General features: G+C 45.0%; 1 protein-coding gene and 1 pseudogene across 1 annotated transcript; both read right to left on the reverse strand.

Moving 5' to 3' along the window:
* Positions 1 to 8,146: 8,146 nt before the first annotated feature.
* On the reverse strand, positions 8,147 to 10,994 carry LOC130838409 (sialic acid-binding Ig-like lectin 14). Its single transcript, XM_057711465.1, has 7 exons — positions 10,955 to 10,994; positions 10,505 to 10,876; positions 10,004 to 10,282; positions 9,709 to 9,756; positions 8,780 to 9,058; positions 8,531 to 8,666; positions 8,147 to 8,399 (listed from the first exon to the last, which is right to left on the reverse strand). Exons 1-7 carry the CDS (start codon positions 10,992 to 10,994, stop codon positions 8,384 to 8,386), a joined length of 1,170 nt encoding a protein of 389 aa, XP_057567448.1. The 3' UTR covers positions 8,147 to 8,383.
* Positions 10,995 to 15,802: 4,808 nt separating this feature from the next.
* On the reverse strand, positions 15,803 to 17,704 carry LOC130838146 (ras association domain-containing protein 3-like; annotated as a pseudogene).
* Between the last annotated feature and the right edge of the window lie 2,206 nt (positions 17,705 to 19,910).

The following is a 19,910-nucleotide window of genomic DNA, read 5'->3' on the forward strand; positions in this document are numbered from 1 at the left end:
TGATGCTCAGGGAGCAGTTGTTCTTCCAGGGGTCCCCGAGGAGGCGGAATCGACCCTGGGTCTCTGGCTTCACTCGTCTGTTTGGGTTGTTTGTGGCCACAGGTTCAGTGTTTACGTTGTCCCCTTCCCGGAACCAATAGATGTAGGGTTCGGGAGGGGAATACCATGAACTCCAGGGGTAGGAGAAGGAGCAGGGCACGTGGACGCCCCCGCACGCCTGCATCGTCACTGATTCCTGCACGCGCAGCTCGAACCCTCGATCCCCCTGCAGGGACCCTGGGGGGACACAGAGGCTCAGCGGCAGCTCCAGCCCCTCCCCCACCCGTGCCGCCCCTCCCCCCTCGGCCCACTCACCCCCCCACAGCAGGGCCAGCAGCAGCAGCAGCAGGGGCACCATGTCCACATCCACCAGCGCAGAGCCCGAGTCAGGGTCCCTCCGTCGGGGAGGGAAGCGCTCCGAATGTGGGGAGGGACGGAGGAAGCCCAACAGGAAGCCCGTGGGTGACAGAGAGACAGCCTTGGCCAAGCACAGAAGGGGAACTTGCACGCCCCAGGCCGCGGGGCTGGGGTGGGGGCTGACGAGTCCTGCCGTCCCAGCCGCTCCCCCGCCCGAGGTTGCAGGAGAAGAGCCTGAGGCCCCAGAGTTGAGAGGGTTCCCCGGACGTGGCTCTGAAATGACCACCTGCCCAGGGATGTTCACGGCCACAGCGGGGTCGCCCGGGGGCCCCGCAACCAGAAAAGAGAAACGGGGTCTCGCCCTGCTGATCTGCGGGACCCACCCTGCGGCAGAAAGACTCCGAACAGTCTGCAAGAGAAGAGTGAAAATGTTCTCAAAACCGTTCAAGTTGGGGCAGGAAAGACGTTTCCAGAGCCAAATACGGTGGAGGGTGGGTGGAACCCAGGAAAGAAAGCTGAACAGGAAAAGCTCCTTTGCTCTGCAGGGTTTTCAGAACATGGCAAACGGGGGTGGTGGTCTTCATGCATCTGGGGGTCTCCTGGGACCAGCCGTGGAGCAGAGGCCCACCCAAAACAGGGCGAGGACAGGGAGGCCCTTCCCCATTCAGTGGGCACCCCAAGAGGCTAGACCTCACACAGAAACACAGTTAAGGACACCTCCCTCTGCACTGCCTTTTTCTTAAAAAAAAAAAAAAAAGCCAGTAAGGACTCAAACCATATGTGGAAATAACCTGTAATCTTACTGCTCTTTAGGGAAGAAATTTCCTAAAGGTTTCCCAAATTGGACAATGATCTTAACCATTTTAGATACTCCCAGTAACAAGCTGTAGGATTCAAAGGAAGCTTCTGTTATATTTACATAGAAATCATATTTTTATATTTAGTAGTTTCTTAAACTATAAAAATAAAAAGAAATTTCCATCAATCGTGCCAGTGGAAATACTGTATGTTTGTTCTCTTCTCTGTGTTTTAGATAGAATTTACTTACAATAGATAATATTTATTAGTTGAATATTAGTATTTATTGTTATACATGATTATTCTCCTAAAAAGAGGCAATCAATGAGGAACAGTCCAAAAGTATGAGGAGCAGGTGTTATGCAGCCATGATAGACAGGGGTGCCTTACTACTAAGTAAAGTCATCCGTAATTTTTCTGGATTGTCTTATCTTGTGGTTTTGAGGGTTTTCACTTTTGTGCTGGATGAAATGTGTTTTCTTACTTCAAAAGAAACGCAGATGTGTGCCTGTGACATTGTGACCTTTAATAAATATATATATTTGGTCTTCATCCCCAGTTCCTGACTCACAACTCCTAGAACACTCGGCATTTTCTGATCCATAGGCGATATAGGAGCACCTTTTGTTCTAAGATTTGGTCTTTTTTCTCAGTTCCTGTAAACACTTCAGGGCCAAACAGATGACTTGGGTGTCCCATTTTGTATATGGGTGCCACAGTTTTATTGTATTCAGTTAAATTTTTTTTTTTCTTAAAGCAGGATCTCAACATTTGTATCAATGTCAGGCTCCACAGAACCTAGGTCTAGACGACCCTGCTGCGGGGTCCAGGTGAACAAGATGTGACGAGCTCTGTCCCCTCACTCCTCACGTATTGCAGGGAGCATTCCTGGACAAATCAGGGACTAAAGAGGGCCATGTTCCACATGGTTGTGTAGCACAAATGCACAACAGCTGGTGGTCTAGTGAACCTCAAGCTGGGATTATCAAAGAGCAAGAAACAACAAGGGTTGGTGAGGATGTGGAGTAAAGGGAACCCTTGTGCACTGTTGGTGGGAACGTGAATTTGGGTGCAGCCACTGTGGAGAACAGCATGGAGGTTCCTCAAAACTAAAAATAGCACCATCAAGCACTTTCACATGGGGTATTTATCTTAAAACAATGAAAACAACAATTTGAAAAGATACATGCACCCCCATGTTCATGGAAGCATTATTTACCATGGACATGGAAACAACTCATATGTCCATCGATGGGTGAACGAATAAAGAAAATGTGGTATGTGTACACCTTGGAGTATTCTTCAGCCATAGAAGAGAAGCAAATCCTGATTTTGCAACTCTTCCTTGGACCATGACGGGATCGCGCTAAATGCAGTAAGTCAGAGAGAGAAAATACCATACTATCTCATATATATGTGCAATTTAAAAAAAAATCAGAAGTAAAACAAACTCATAAATACAGAGAACTGAGTGGTGGTTCCCAGAGATAGAGATTGGGGTCATGGGCAAAATGGGCAAAAGTGGTCAAAAGGTACAAACTTCCAGCAATAAAATTAATAAATCTTGCGGATGTGATGTATATCATCGTGATTAAACATAATAATACTGTTAACTATAATAATATATGTAATAATACTGTATTGTATATTTGAAAGTTGCTAAAAGAGTACACCTCAAAAGTTCTCATCACAAGGAAAAAATTTTTGCTATATATAGTGATAGTTGTTAAGGAGACATTTGGTGAGCTATTTGGAATATATACATATATCCAATCGTTATGTTAAACACCTGAAAGTAGCATAATGTTATCTTTATACTTCAATGGAAATATATACATGAAAATATCTATCATATATATATAACTATCATATATATGATATCAATCATATATATGTGTGTGTGTGTATATACACACACACACATATATATGTATATAACTATAAAGAAATCTCATGGTGGGGCCTTAGATTAGAGTGGTCCAAGGATACCAGGCAGTGTTCCCTTGTTCAAAGACTCCATTGGCCTTTGAACACCTGCTTAATACATTACTTATGCTAAATTCCCTTGGCCAAAATATATACTATCTCTACTATTTTCACGATTGGCCCTTGACTGATTAAATCTCAGGACCTGAAAGAAAAAAATTATTTCAAATGTCTTCAGGATAAAACTCATAGCCAATTGGAACTAAAAGAGAAGTTCCTTAAAAAGATAAATGATTTGTTCAAAAAACATCATACTTCATGAAGTAGGATAGGTTTTATCCTGGTAAGGCAATAAATATACAAAACAGGTATAAGAATTGAAAGAAAAAAAAAATTTTTCCCTTCATAAATGTTTATGTACATAGAAAAATCAAAAAATATACAGACAAATTTGGGAGCTTAAAGAAAGAGCACGATTACTAGAGACAAATTCAAATTTTAAAAATCACTTTTAAGAACCACTCAGTTCAGTAATAAGAAAGTGGGATTTTAAATGAGATTTCCACATTCGAGAAAATTACAGATTTCATACGAGTGAAAGGAGTGTGTATATCATACATATATTTTGAAAAACAATTTAAGAAAAACATTGTATTGAGGGGGTAGTCACATGACATGAAACTACTAATGATACTTTTGGATGTGTAAACTTCTGGAAGATGAGATGAAGAGGAAACTAAAATGACACTGGATAATAAAGTAATGCAAACCAGGAGGTTCCCTCTTGTGGAGCAGAAAGGAAACGCTGTTGAAAGTTCTGAATCCCATGACATTGGGGTGAGGATTTGGGAGATGCCTCTTGGCCCCAGCAACATGGACATGAGAGACAGACATCCAGGAAAAGACTTTCTATGGTGAGAATGAAGCCTGAGTGTTTGCAACATGATACCTGATATCTGATTCAAGCTGTTTCCTGTCCTCAAGGACCACTTTCTCCTGCTGTCCACAACACTTACACAAAATAGCCTTGTATTTAGTGCTGAGGAGATGCAGGAAGAGATCTATCAGAAAGAAAAGTTTTAAAAACATTCCCAAGTACAGTTGCATCTAAAAGAATAAAATACCCAGGAATAAATTTCACCAAGGATGAGAGACATCTGTACTCTGAAAACTATAAGACATTGATAAAAGAAACTGAAGAAGACACAAAGAAATCAATCATGAGATTTACCATGATCACAGAGTGTAAGAATCAATATTGTGAAAGTGTCCATTGTACCCTTAGCAATCTATAGATTTGATACAATCCCTGTCCAAATGCCCATGACATTTTGCACAGAAGTAGAACAAATAATCCTCAAATTTGTATGAAGCCACCAAAGACTCCAAATAGCCAACACAATCTTGAGAAAGAAAAACAAAGCAGGAGGGATCACATTCCCTGAGTTCCAATTATATTACAAAGCTACAGCAATTGAATATAGGCAATAATACTGCCATCATTTTATATGGTGACAGATGGTTACTAGACCCATCAGCATGATCATTTGGTAATGCACTTGGTGGTGGATCACTCTGTTCTACACATGAAAGTGACATACATTTATATGTCATCTATACTTGAATTTTAAAAAGATATTGAGATATACAAAGGTTTCATAATTGGAGAGTAAGAGCACTACCTATAAATGAAAACACTAACAGGTGGATTTCATAAAACAAATTTAGACTCCTGCGCACTAAAGAACAGAGAGAAAAGCAGGGGAAAAAACTTAAAGGGCTCACAATTTATAGGGATAAATTAGGGATTTCGGATTAATATATATAGAGACTACTATATACAAAATAGATAACCAACAAGGACCTACTGGATGGCACAGGGAACTCTACTCAATATCTTGTAATAACCTATAATGGAAAAGAATCGGAAAAGAATATATGTATATATGGGTATATAACTGAATCACTTTGCTACACACCTGAAACTAACAAAACATTATAAATCAACTATACTTCAATTTGAAAAAAGATTCACATCCAGAATAAAGAACTCAAAGCAATAAGGAAAAGATTGCCCGATTTTTATTTTTAAGTTGGCAAGAAGCAAAACAGGAATTTCACAAAAGAAGATATTCAAATGTCTCAACATAACTACACATAAAGGAAATAAATTAGAAAGGTAATGACAGGGAATTCATAGGTGGCACAGTGGTTAAGAATCCATCTGCCAATGCAGGGGACACAGCTTCGATCCCTGCCCCAGGAAGATACCACAGGCCACAGAGCAACTAAGCCTGTGAGCCACAACAATTGAGCCTGCTGTCTAGAGCCCATGAACCACAACTACTGAGCCCATGTGCCACAAGTACTGAAGCTCATGTGCCTAGAGCCCATGCTCCCCAACAAGAGAGGCCACCACAATGAGGAGCCCATGCACCACAACAAAGAGTAGCCCCCGCTCGCGGAAACTAGAGAAAACCTGTGTGCAGCAACAAAGACCCAACACTGCCAACAAAATAAATAAATAAATAAATAAATAAATAAGTAAATAAGTAAATAGGCAGATAAACAAATTTATTTTTTTAAAAAGTACAGATATTCTGCAAATGGATTGCAAGGCTCAAAACGGAGCATGTAAGTAATACAAGTGCTGCTAAGGGTGTAGGCAGAGCAGAATGCTCATATATGATGGTGGGATGTACGAGTCAGTTCATTTGACGATTCAACAGAACTCTGATGGTACCTTCTAGAACTAAATATATGCCTACTTTATGATGAAGCATTTCCATACCCACCAGGAAAATAGTGCTAGTCCTCCTATTTTCATCACCACATTCATATCGAAATTCTTTGGAAACAGACAAAATTTGGAAACACATGCAACATCACCATATTTTACAGTCAATACATAACTGGAGGAATCGGCACATGTAAAATACCATTTTAAAGACAAAAACTATAGCAAAACCAGAAGTGAATTATTGATACATGGATAATCTCGTACTAAGTGAAGTAAGTCAGAAAGAAAAAGACAAACAACATATGATACCACTTATGTGTGGAATCTGAACTATGACACAAATGAACTTAGGTACAAAACAGAAACAGGCTCACAAAGAGTACAGACTTGTGTCTGCTAGAGGGCAGGGGTGTTGGAAAAGGATGGATTGGGAGCTTGGGATGAGCAGATGTGAACTATTAGATGTAGGATACATACTAATACATTTATATACTAGTATATATCCAATATATTATATATAGGATCAATAAACAAGGTCTTACTGTAAAGCACAGGGAACTATATTCATCGTGGTGTATGGCAAAAACCATTATGGAAAAAATATGAAAAAGAACATATGTGTGTGCAACTGAATCCCTGTGCTGCACACCTGAAACCAAAAGAGCATTGTAAATTAACTATACTTATAAAAAAAATTTTTAATGGATGACCCATAACCCTAATACTGAGGGAAAGCATGAAGACTGGCACACGGATCTATTGGGACAGAAAAGGGGAGAGCCTGGTCTCAGATCTCCACATAACTGACCCTGTTTATCTCCCCCAATTACCCTGTCTTTGCTGCTCCGGGTCCTCCCTGGAAAGTTGTAGACATGGGTGCTTGCCCCTCGCCTTCCAGGCTGTCTCGCCTCCTAGCCCATCTCCCCCTGAGCTGCCCACCCCTTTCTCCTCCAGGGGAGATGTGAGAACTGCTCCTCCACCTTCCTACCTCAGCCCAACCCCCTGTGTTCTGACAGTGTGACCTGACCACCAGGTGTAGGTGGGAAGAATCTGTTTGTTGAACTTGGTGGTGTAAGCAGGATGTGTACACACATAAACATCCAATTGTACTCTGTAAATTTGCATATTTGCTCACTTTAAGTTAGGCATGAAAAAACAGTGAATAAACAAGAAGACTTAGTTGTGGGACCTCCCTTGCAGTCCACTGCAGGGCGCGCGGGTTCAATCCCTCCTTGAGGAACTAATATCCCGCCTGACTCTTAGCTGAAGAAGAAGAAGGAGGAGGAGAAAAAGGAGAAGAGGAAGAAGAAGAAGCAGGAGGAGGAGGAGGATGAGGAGAAGGAGAAGAAGAGGAAGAGGAAGAAGGAGAAGGAGAAGAGGAAGAGGAAGAGGAAGAAGAGGAAGAAGAAGCCTTATTTGCAACAGATCAATCAAAACTAATTGTAGATTAAGAAATCATTTTGCTTTAGAAATGCTCACAGGAAACTAAACAGTAAGATCGATGTTTATATTATATTATTCTTGCTTAATACTACATTCAAATAATGAAATGTTGTGATATTTTATACTAATTATCATGAGGTAGGTGACTTGGAACCAAGGAAGAAGAGCTCTAGTCCTGATTCTGCTGTGTGAGCATGTCCACATTGATAGGGAAGTTTTGGAGATCAGTAACTCAGGTGTTAACAGGTAACTTCTGGGTCATGAGCGGAGAAGCCCCTTTGTAGGGCTGGGGATGCAGAGAAAGGAGCCAGGTGGGAGAGGAGGGCTGAAGCAGGACCAAGAGCAGAAGCAGGGGAGACGCACTTCAGAAACAGGGCACAGGCAGTGGGACTGCAAAATCAATAACCATGCTTTATTTACTGTATCTGGTGATGTCTGAACATCTTAAAAACCTTGCTGGCCTGAAAAGGACACCGCCTCCCAAGGTCAGCCAGTTCTTAGAGACAGAAAAGGGGTCTGCCAGGACCTCACCATTCCAATGTAAATCAATCAATCCTTAGCCCCATAATCCCAACCACCCCCTTTACCTACCCCTCTCTCACCAAGTCACTATTTCCCTTACCCTAAGTCACCCACCAACAGGGAACAGACTATGAAACATCACACCTGAAGCCCAAAGCCCACCAGATTTGTTCAAATGAGCAGATCCTAAAGAACTTTCCCTGCCCAGCCTAGCCTTTCCCATGGAAACCCCAATTAAGGCCTCCTCCCAGCAGCTCCTGCTTCTTGAGCAAACCCTGGTGCTTCCCCTTTGGCCCTGCCCAGCATGATGTGCCACGTTCTCTTGAAAAATGTAACCGATAAAAGTTTCCTTTCAATGGTATTGACTCTTCATGTCATCACACAGTCACCTCCACAAATTAAAACCTCGTGGATACAGATGAGACAGGGTTTGAGTCGAGTGTTTCCAGGAAGAAGCTAACAATGATGTCCCCACATCTGTCCTCTGGGCTCCCCAACCTCACATGATTCCCGTCTTGAGGAGGAGGGAGACTCAGCCACACCTCTCAGCCCTGCTGCCTAGTGGCCTCCACACCTGCAGGGCCAACACGGTCTCAGGTCAGAGAGTCGAAAACTTTGGCTCCAGGCAGGATGAGCCAGCTCAGCCCCACCTGGAACTCAAGGGCCATTTACCAGACTTCCCTGGAGGGGGACAGGTCTGCTCACCTGGTGTAGTAGATCCAGGTGAGGCCATAGACGAGGAGGAAGCCAGCCCCCATGAGGGCCCCTCTGATCAGGGTGAGGACCAGGGGCCAGGAGCCCTGCTGCTCCTCAGTCACACAGCTGCAGGAAGAGGGGCTTTCTGGGGAGGGAGGAGGGAGGTGAAGTTCTGTCCCCAGACCCCAGCCCCTCCCGCAACCCCAGGGGCTGACCAGGCTGCCCCCCCCCCCTCCCAGCACCTGTCCTGCAACTCACTCTGCACAGAGAGGCAGATGGAAATGTGCTGGGAGCCCAGAGGGTTCTGAGCTTGGCAGGTGTATTCTCCTTGTGCAGCTCCTAAGTCTGGTAGTTCCAAGGTCTTGGTGATGGAGATGGGGGTAGGGTTCAGGGCTGGGGACCCTTGGAACCAGCTCAGCTGTGCAGGGGGGTTGCTGTCAGCAACACAGAGCAGCTGCAGAGCCTGACCCTCCGAGATGAGAAGGGATGAGGTGTTTTGCAGAATCTTGAGGGCTTTGGGGAAAATGCAAGAGAGACCTGTGGAGGCTGAGGTCTCATCCCTCCAGCCTTCCCAGTGTCTAGGTGGCCTCTTGCTCTCCTCCCCTGGCCCACTGGCCTGTATCAGTGTGGGTTCCAAGGCTAGAACTTCACACCCTAAGGAGGTTGACCCACCGTGTCTGGGCCTCAAATCTTCAGGGGAGGCTCTGTGTCTCAATGGGACATGCCTGGGCTGTTTGGTGGAAAGAGAACAGAGAGCCTCAAGGCTTGGGAAACGGATTCAGTGAAGGAGCAGGAACTGGGACTAAGGAGGCTTTGGTGGCGGAAAACCACAGAGAAGAACCCTGGTGAGTTGTAATGGGCTTTGAACGGAGTGAGTGCGTGTGTATACATGTGCTGTGTATATGTATGTGCCTGTATGTGTGTGCACTTGTGTATGTGTATGTGTATGGGTGTACATGTGTGTGCATGTACACATGTATGTGTGTATCTCTATGTGTATATATGTCTGTAGGTGTGTATTGCATGTGTGTGTGGACCAGTACATGGGCGGTGGGGCAGGGAGGGTGGTGATTTATATCCTTGCTCTTCCCATATCTCATCACATTCAAGCCCTAATCCCCACCTCTCTGCTTGCAGGGGGTCCCAGGAACAGGACCCAGCCCTGGAGAGGAGAGGTCCTTCCCTACCTGTGACGTTTCTGAAGGAGATGCTGATGGTGAGGTTCCACGGAGCATCTGGGATAGAAAGATATGGCCTTGCTTCAAGGTGAGGCGTGGGATGGAAATGGACCCAGCACCCAAGGAAGGAAACCAGGAAGGGGGATGGCTGTGCATGGCCAGTCCCCACCTAGGCTCCCAAGGCTCAGATCCATGAAAGAGTGAGCTGGCTCTTCTCTCCCCACCTCCTACGCACACACACACACACACACACACACACACACACAGCACTGCCCTCAGGGACCCAGCCCCACTCCTCACTCACAGGAGACACTGAGTCGGATGGTTCTCTCCATGGTCACCTGAGCTCCTCGGAGTTCCACACGACAGGTGAGGTAGGTGCCATGGTCCTGGGGCCTCGGGGTGAGGGTGAGCACCGAGGAGTGGAGGGCTTCTGTGTTCACCGCATCAAGGGCATCCCCCACCCAGGAGAACAGGAGAAACTGCTCCACTTCACAAACTAGTGACAGGCTGCAGGTCAGGTTTGTGGGGCGGCCGGACTCCAGAGGCTCCAGAAAGTGGATGTTGGGTTTCCCTGCTGGCACTGAGGAGGAGAGAGGGAGATGCCTGGGCCCAGGGGTGGGCATCCAGCGTGTGATCCTGAGAGGGACCAGTGCCTCAGGGCCACAGCTCACCCCGGGGTCCTGTGTCTCTTCTGAACCCCTAAACCCCAAGACACTGAGCAGGGAGGGTTTCTATGTCCTGTTCCTGTCCTAACACTGGGATCTCCACGTCTCAGGGTCTTCTCCTAGGCCCCCTGCCATACCTGTCACCTGCAAATTCAGCCTCTTATCTCTGTAAGTGTATCTCACACCAGGTTCTCTCTCCACTCGGAAGAGGTACACTCCTGTGTCACTCATCCTGGCGTCTCTGATGCTCAGGGAGCAGTTGTTCTTCCAGGGGTCCCCAAGGAGGCGGAAACGACCCTGGGTCTCTGGCTTCACTCGTCTGTTTGGGTTGTTTGTGGCCACAGGTTCAGTGTTTACGTTGTCCCCTTCCCGGAACCAATAGATGTAGAGTTGGCCAGAGGTATACCAGGGGTAGGAGAAGGAACAGGGCACGTGGACGCCCCCGCACGCCTGCACCGTCACTGATTCCTGCACGCGCAGCTCGAACCCTTGCTTCTCCTGCAGGGACCCTGGGGGGACACAGAGGCTCAGCGGCAGCTCCAGCCCCTCCCCCACCCGTGCCGCCCCTCCCCCCTCGGCCCACTCACCCCCCCACAGCAGGGCCAGCAGCAGCAGCAGGGGCACCATGTCCACATCCGCCAGCGCAGAGCCCGGGTCAGGGTCCCTCCGTCGGGGAGGGAAGCGCCCCGACTGTGGGGAGGGACGGAGGAAGCCCAACAGGAAGCCCGTGGGTGACAGAGAGACAGCCTTGGCCAAGCACAGAAGGGGAACTTGGACGCCCCAGGCCGCGGGGCTGGGGTGGGGGCTGACGAGTCCTGCCTTCCCACCCGCTCCCCCCGCCCGAGGCTGCAGGGGAAGAGCCTGAGGCCCCAGAGTTGAGAGGGTTCCCCGGACGTGGCTCTGAAATGACCACCTGCCCAGGGATGTTCACGTCCACAGTGGGGTCGCCCGGGGCCTCGCAACCAGAAAAGAGAAACGGGGTCCCGCCCTGCTGATCTGCGGGACCCACCCTGCGGCAGAAAGACTCCGAACAGTCTGCAAAAGAAGAGTGAAAATGTTCTCAAAACCGTTCAAGTTGGGGCAGGAAAGACGTTTCCAGAACCAAATACGGTGGAGGGTGGAACGCAGGTAGGAGAGCTGAGCAGGGAAAGCTCCTTTGCTCTGCAGGGTTTTCAGAACATGGCATAAGGGGGTGGTGGTCTTCATGCATCTGGGGGTCTCCTGGGACCAGCCGTGGAGCAGAGGCCCACCCAAAACAGGGCGAGGACAGGGAGGCCCTTCCCCATTCAGTGGGCACCCCAAGAGGCTAGACCTCACACAGAAACACAATTAAAGACACCTCCTTCTGCACTGACTTTAAAAAACAAACAAACAAATAAAAAACAGGAAGGGCTCAAGCCATGTGTGGAAATAATCTGTAATCTCACTGCTCTTTGGGGAAGAAATTTCCTAAAGGTTTCCCAAATCGGACAATGATCTTAACCATTTTAGATACTCCCCATAACAAGCTGTGGAATTGAAAGGAAATTTCTTAAAAGAAACTTTCTGTTTATATAGAAATCATATTTTTATATTTAGTAGTTTCTTAAACTATAAAAATAAGAAATTTCCATCAATCGTACCAGTGGAAATACTGTATCTTTTTTCAATTCTGTCTATTTTAGACAGAATATACTTATAATTGATAATATTTATTAGTATAATATTAGTATTTATTAATATACACAATTATTCTCCTCAAAAGAGGCGATCAACGAGGAACAGTCCAAAAGTATGGGGAACTGTTGTTATGCAGATGTGATAGACATGTGTGCCTTACTACTAACTAAAGACATCTGTAATTTTTCTGGATTGTCTTATCTGGTGGTTTTGAGGGTTTTTGCTTTTGTGATTGATGAAATGTGTTTTCTTACTTCAAAAGAAACTCAGATGTGTGCCTGTGACATTGTGACCTTTAATAAATATATATATTTGGTCTTCATCCCCAGTTCCTGACTCACAACTCCTAGAACACTTGGCATTTTCTGATCCATAGGCGATATGAGAGCACCTTTTGTTCTAAGATTTGGTCCTTTTTCTCAGTTCCTGTAAACACTTCAGGGCCAAACAGATGACTTGGGTGTCCCATTTTGTATATGGGTGCCACAGTTTTATTGTATTCAGTGACATTTTTTTTCCTAAGGAGGGATCTCAACATTTGTATCAATGTCAGGCTCCACAGAAGCTAGGTCTGGCCTTGGTGCGGGGTCCAGGTGAACAAGAGGTGATGAGCTCTGTGCCCTCACTCTGCAAGGATTGCAGGGAACATTGCTGGACAAATCAGGGACAAAAGAGGGCCATGTTCCACATGGCTGTGTAGCACAAATGCACAACAGCTGGTGGTCTAGTGAACCTCAAGTTGGGATTATCAAAGAACAAGAAATGATGAGGGTTGGTGAGGATGTGGAGTAAAGGGAACCCTTGTGCACTGTTGGTGGGAACGTGAATTTGGGTGCAGCCACTGTGGAGAACAGTATGGAGGTTCCTCAAAACTAAAAATAGGACCATCAAGCACTTTCACATTGGGGTATTTATCTAAAAGAAAATGAAAACAACAATTTGAAAAGATACACGCACCCCCATGTTCATGGAAGCATTATTTACCATAGCTAAGACATGGGAACTACTGACATGTGCATCGATGGGTGAATAAACAAAGAAAATGTGGTATGTGTACACCGTGGAATATTCTTCAGCCACAAAAGAGAAGGAAATCCTGCTTTTGCAACACATGGCTGGGCCATGAGGGGATGGCACTAAATGAAATAAGTCAGAGAGAGAAAGTACCATACTATCTCACCTATATGTGGAATCTTTTTTTTTTTTTCTAACGAACAGCTGCAACTTTTAATAATGGAAACCATTTGCCATTCCAGAAACAATTTTTTGGAAGAAAACTCTTCCCCATAAAAATAAACTCATCAAAATTATAAATATTATAATTTTTTTACTTCTGCGATTTAAAATGCTCCCCTGCAATACTCCGCCCTTCATTAAACCTTGTTCCTGTACCATCAAATATGGAAGAGAAAACAGTATTGCAGCAAAGCTTAGTTAGTTTAATTTAACATAAGAATTTGTACAATGATTTTTAAAAATCTTTGGCCTCAGTGGCCTTTTACATATTAAAAATGCTGCTGCAGGCACCAGTGTTTGGGAGAGAGTATTGGTCTTTAAAAACCATGGACCAACAGAATTTCAACACAGTAAGTTTTCCAAATTGCAACTTGTATTGCACATGACAATGAGTGAGGTCCCGATAATTTGGACGAGGATGCCTAATCTACTTCAAGTAAAAAAAAAGAAAATTCACAGATACCCATCAGGTACTACTCTAAGATTCTAACAGTGTCTTAATCTGAGCCACAAAGGCTTCACAAAATATGAGCTTACTGGGGTGGGCAATTAAAAGACCAGGTCATTGATAACAGTATACTCACACCCAAGCCATTATCTGAATAGAAAAACTAGTATAAAAATCATGAAGGCATTCCCTGAACAATGAAGGTATAAAGTGTTGGTTGACAATGTCACTAAAACCCCATCGATGCACTAAAAAGAACTTACATACAAAATTAAACAAGATATGCCATACGTATTTTATAGCTAGTTCTACTTTTTTCTTTCCAACTTTCCTTAAAAAAGCTTAGGAAGATATGATTGTCTCAGTAACGTGTATAGCACAGCAGAAGCGACCCTTACATCTGCCTCCAACAAGATGGGTATTCTCTGAAAACTCAGAAGAGCCACCAACAGGGGAACCAGAAATGCAATTTAAAAAAAAAAAAAAAAAAAGGCACAGTTCACTTAAGAGGCAAACAACTGAAGCACCTTGGAATTTCAAAAAGAATCCATTAGGTGTCACCAAAGTGCTAACAATTCCTTGGGAATTTATAAATGAACACTATCTAGACTAAAAATAGACTGTAAGACCCCTCTAGAAACACAGCACACTTTTCCTGTTGTTTCCAGATTAACTGCTGCGTAAAATAAGGTTATTTAACCTGCTTTAAGGAAGGCTCCTATTGCACATGCATTTCTTTGGTTTGCAGGAATATGGACTTTTGTTTCCATGAAGAACCCCCTCCTGTGTTGTCTGCTGGGGGTGCATGCTGCCCCCCTCCTTACCGTCAGGTCACCCTTTGGAACTGAGCATCTGACGGTTCTGGGTCCTTAATCCAGACCCTTGTTCTCCATTATGTAAGATCACACTTGAGTTTATAAGACAAAGGGAGAAGGGAAAGCAGTGAGGAGAGGGAAGGAGGAAGAAGGGAGGGAAAGACAAAAGGGAAACCGAGGAAAAGGAGGGAGTGATTGTCACAAGCGTGCTGGGAGCTCCTCACCTGACAAATCCCTCGGCTGCTAACCATCGGGGGAAACAGCTGCCTCCTCCCCAAACTCCTCTTCCACTTTGAAAACAATCTCAGGGGGAAACTGTCCCTTCACAGGACTCACAGCAGATGCTCACTGCCCCACCGGCCAGGAGAGGCTGCGCCAATCAGACCCTCCACTCCCGGGAAGGAAGGCAGAATGGGGGCTGGTCCCCTGTGAGGGCAGCTCTGTCCCTGTCTGAAAGATCCACCTGCCTTCTCTGGTCAGCTGCAGTTAGTTCCCCCTTTAGGTCTAGCTCCTTCTTTCTTTGGTTCTCTTCCCATATTTTACTCCCAGGAAATCAAGCAATATGACAGTGGATTTAATGTCTCTAAACAGAAAACTTTTAATTCATTTACATGCAAATTCACCTCCTCCTCTCCCATCCACGTACCCAAACCACCTCCCCTTGGGGCTCTCCACCTCCACCCCTGCTTTCTTCCAAGCTTGCTCTTTACTTTGTCAGACTCCTCCAAAATCCTTCACCAATTCCTTACAGTTCCTGGCTTCCTATGTCCTTCAATTCACATGGATCCTTTCCTCTGACATCAAACAAACAAAAACAAAAACAAAAAAACCCCACAATAACAGACAGGCAGTTTCAACATAAGTACTCAGATAGATTCTTCGTTAAGCTTTTAAAAAATCATTTGCACAAGCTTAAGCTTAACATCATCATCACATACTTAAAATAACTAAAAGAAAATAAGAAAAATAACAACAACAACAAACCAGCATCCATGCTTCAAAGCACTCTAGAATGCTCCAGAGGAGACTACAGGTTCACAGCTTGCCAAGAGGTGAGGCCGCAGAGCCTAACAGAACAAGCTTGCAGAATCCCTGACAGAGGCGCCCAAGGTTCAGGATGCTGCGTGACGGGTCTGGGGAACTAGATCTAGAGATTTTTCAAGGGGAAAGGCCCTCGCATCATGGGGCAAGAAAACCGCCCTCCGACAAGAGAGACACTGGCTGCTGGTTTGCACGCAGGTCCCGCGCCGTCCCCGAGGGGCAGGGAGCCCCAGGCTTTACCCGGGTTTGCACCCCGCGCTGGGGGCTTCTTCCAGCTTGTGTCTGTAGGCTGCCTAGCGCTCCTTCAGGTTCTGCAGCTGCTCATCTTCTTCCTTTTCCAAGATCCGCAAGAAATTCTGTAGCTCCAGCAGGCTGCAGGCTCCCCACTCTCCAATTTCATGTTCACGAGGAACAAAACGAAGTGTGTCTGTCCTGGGCGCTGCCACCAAACGCAGGTAGAGTGGATGTTCCCGGCCTGCGAGCTTGCAGGCACAGACCTGATCTTCCCTGTGACAGTGCTAATAACGTGCAAACTTGGTGGGGCCCTCGGCCACGAGAAACTTCCTGAGCAGGGCCTCGATCCCTTCCCCGACAGTGTTGGTGCTGCTGACATGGAGGGTGTTCATACAGCCATTGCTGCTGGGAGCGAGCTTTCCAGAAGTCTGTGAAGGTTTGCAGAGTTCCATCTGAACGTCAATGAAGCCGGTGTAAATCCCGTTTGAATTCAAGGTCATCTTCAACGTGTCTGTGACAGCTGCGTTGTATTTATGAACTTTCTCTTTGATTTCCTCTTACCGCTGAGGTAATTGTGGGTTTCCTTCTCTTTCTCCACCGCTTGCCCGCCGGCGCGGGGCTTGCCCTGGGGCGCTCTCCTGAAGAAGGAGGTCCTGGCGCTGAAGAAGAAGTCCTCGGCGTCCTCCTCCAGGCTGCTGTAGCCGCTGCTCGTGCTGCTGGTCCCGTCCCGCGGGGCCGCCGGCCGGGCTCCCGGCGGGGCTGGGGCCCCCTATATGCGGAATCTTAAAAAAAAAAAAAAAAAAAAAGAGGTAAAACACACTCACAGATACAGAGAAGTGATTGGTGGTTCCCAGAGGTAGAGAGTTGGGTCATGGGCAAAATGGGAAAAAGTGGTCAAAATGTACAAACTTCCAGGAATAAAATCAATAAATCCTGGGGATGTGATGTATATCATCGTGACTATACCTAATAATACTGTGAACTATAATAATATATTTAATGATACTGTATTGTATATTTGAAAGTTGCTAAAGAGTAGATCTTAAAAGTTCTCATCACAAGGAAAAAGTTTTAGCTATATATACTGATAGCTGATAACGAGACATATTTGGTGAGCTTTTTGGAGTATATACATATGTCACATCGTTAAGTTAAACACGTGAAAGTAGCATAATGTTATCTTTATACCTCAATGGACATAAATACATGAAAATATCTATCATATATATATCTATCATATATATGTATATATATATAATTATAAAAAAATCTCAAGGTGGGGCCTTAAAGTGGTCCAAGGATACCAGGCAGTGTTCCCTTGTTGAAACACTCCACTGGCCTTTCAACACCTACTTAATAAATTACGTATGCTAAATTCCCTCTGCCAAAATATACACTATCTCATATTTTCACGATTGGCCCTTGACGGATTAAATCTCAGAGATGAAAAAAACAAATGATTTCAAATGTCTTCAGGATAAAACTCATAGCCAATTGGAAATAAAAGAGAAGTTCCTTAAAAAGACAAAGGGTTTCTCCAAAAAACATCGTACTTCATGAAGTAAGATAGGTTCTACCCCAGTGAGGCAATAAATATACAAAACAGGTATAAGAACTGAAAGAAAAACAAAACAAAGAAATTTCCCTTCATAAATGTTTAAGTATATGGAAACATCCAAAAGTATATACAGATACATTTGGGGGCATAATGAGAGAGCATGATTACTAAAGACATATTCAAATTTTTAAAATCAATTGAATTTCCAATTCAGCAATCAAAAGGTGGGATTTTAAATAAGATGCCATTGGGCCTTCCCTGGTGGCGCAGTGGTTAAGAATCCACCTGCAAATGCAGGGAACACGGATTCTATCCTTGGTGGGGAAGGTCCTACCTGCCGCAACATAGGCCCGTGCACTGCAACTACCGAACCTGTGCTCTGGAGCCCACCAGCCACAACTACTGAACGCTGTGAGCCTAGAGCCTATGCTTTGCAACAAGAGAAGCCACCGCAATGAGCAGCCTGAGCACCGCAAGGAAGAGTAGCCCCTGCTCTCGCCAGCTAGATAAAGGCCACCCAGCAACAAAGACCCGATGCAGCAAATAAATAAATAAATAAATAAATAAATAAATAAATAAATAAATAAATTCTGAAGGGGGTGAAGGTAGAGTCAAGCCCCGGGGGCAAGGAACCCAGTGGCCTGTGAAAAATGTATTGTGTCTCTGAAGCTAAGTCTCCCCTTCCCTAGGGTGGTGAGGTTTTCAGGGGAGACTGAGGAGGAGCCTGACTGACGCCCGACAAGCACCTCTGTGCTGAGGGACAGAAGGTCACCAGTTCCATTCCCCAGCCCGCTTTCCTCTGCATTTGAGACAGCTCAGGGATCTGCCCCCAGGGGGCACTCCAACCCCCGTGCCAGACCCTGCAAGCGCCCAGCTGAGGGGTTGACGCTGTCCGTGGTGCTGGAGCACAGCTGGGCAATGAGTTCAGGAAACCCCCAACTCTGCCAAGGACCCCAGTCCACAGGCACAATCTCCTGACCCTTAGGCCAGCAGGGCACCTAAGTCGGAGGGATTTCAGAAAGGCTTTCTTTTTAAATTAATGGTGACGTGGTATCTAATTTTGTCTGCTTTTACATTTCACCTCTCTATACTTATAATTTAGATGCCTATATTGTAAAGAGTGTATACTTGGAATAACAATCCAGGCTGACTATCTGTTTTTAACTGCAGCATTTATCCAATTATAGTCAACATAGGTACCCCACGTTACATTTTCTTTTCTATTTGTGCCACGAATTTCACATGATTGTCTCTCTCCATGCTTGTCTACTTTTGATTTACTAAGCCTTTAATAGTATACTTTTAAGCACTTGTAGTTTGTAAGTCATACATTCTGATTCTATTCTTGTCATTATCATAAATTACTGCATGCATAATAGTTATTAAAGTAAGTGAAAACCTCTCTCCCCTCTTGGATAATCTGTACATATTAGGAAATGTAAAGTCCACTTACCCTGCCTGCAGCTTTGGATTTAGCTGTTACTAGTGTCAGGAAGTTTTAAATGATTTTCTACTGGCATTCTACAGGGGATGAACCCCCCATGCATTTGTTCTAAATTGTATTGCTGCCTCATTTTTGAATTATCTTTCCAGAGTATACTATATTCTAAAGTTATATTTCAGGATAGTATTGCCTTTCCTATGCTGTCCATGGTGCTACTGGATACATCAGTCAATTAAAGGGCTTTTCTTTGGAAGGGAATTGGCCTTTTTCTCTGGTTGCTGTTCATATTTTCTCTTTGTCTCTGCTTTTTTTGATTCACCCTTACCCTGATACAAATTCAATGTGGAAATGATCTCTTCTAAAATGTCCCACTTTGGGCAGGGTCAGAGTCTTGACTTTCATTTCCAAGACCATGGAAGGCCACATAACCAAAGCTTGCATGGTCAGTATGGGCAAACGCCACTGGGAATTTTGGAATTGTGGCTTACATATTCTGCCCAATTTCTCTGAATTTAGGCTTTTCTCAGAATCTTGACCTAATAAGTTCCCATTGTCTTTTCAGATATTCTATACTTTAAAAATGAGGGATTGTATTTTTTTTCTATTCATTCCCCCCAAAGAATTTTGTTATTTTCAGCACATGGTTTGATCAGATTGACCTACACTGTTATTAACAAAACAAGAGTCACACCTGCACTTGTTAGGGTGCTGTGAATGGAGTTTGGGTAGAGGATGCTGAGAATCATTGTCCTCCTAACACCACACTGCATTTGTCCCCTTCTTTCCTCAGAGCCACTTTCTAAAGTTTAGGAAATCATTTATCTGGGTTTGGGTGTTTGTTTTCTGTGTGTGGGGGCACTCACCTAGGCCTGTACTACTTCTGGCCAGTGCCCGCCGCCAGACATTTCCCCAACCACAGCCGATGTTGTAGCTGGACTGGCCATTGTGGTTCTCATCCTGATTGCAAGACACACTTCAGCAAAAATCCTCAGAGAACTTGGGAAAAACAAGGCTTACCACTCACAAGTCCTGAAGGATACACAGAACACCCGAGGGCCAAGTCAAGAAGAGGGGAGGGAGCGTGGACCTTCAGTTCTGCCTTTATTGC

Source organism: Hippopotamus amphibius, chromosome 16 (genome assembly GCF_030028045.1).
Source record: "Hippopotamus amphibius kiboko isolate mHipAmp2 chromosome 16, mHipAmp2.hap2, whole genome shotgun sequence".
In the NCBI taxonomy this organism is placed as follows: Eukaryota; Metazoa; Chordata; class Mammalia; order Artiodactyla; family Hippopotamidae; genus Hippopotamus; species Hippopotamus amphibius.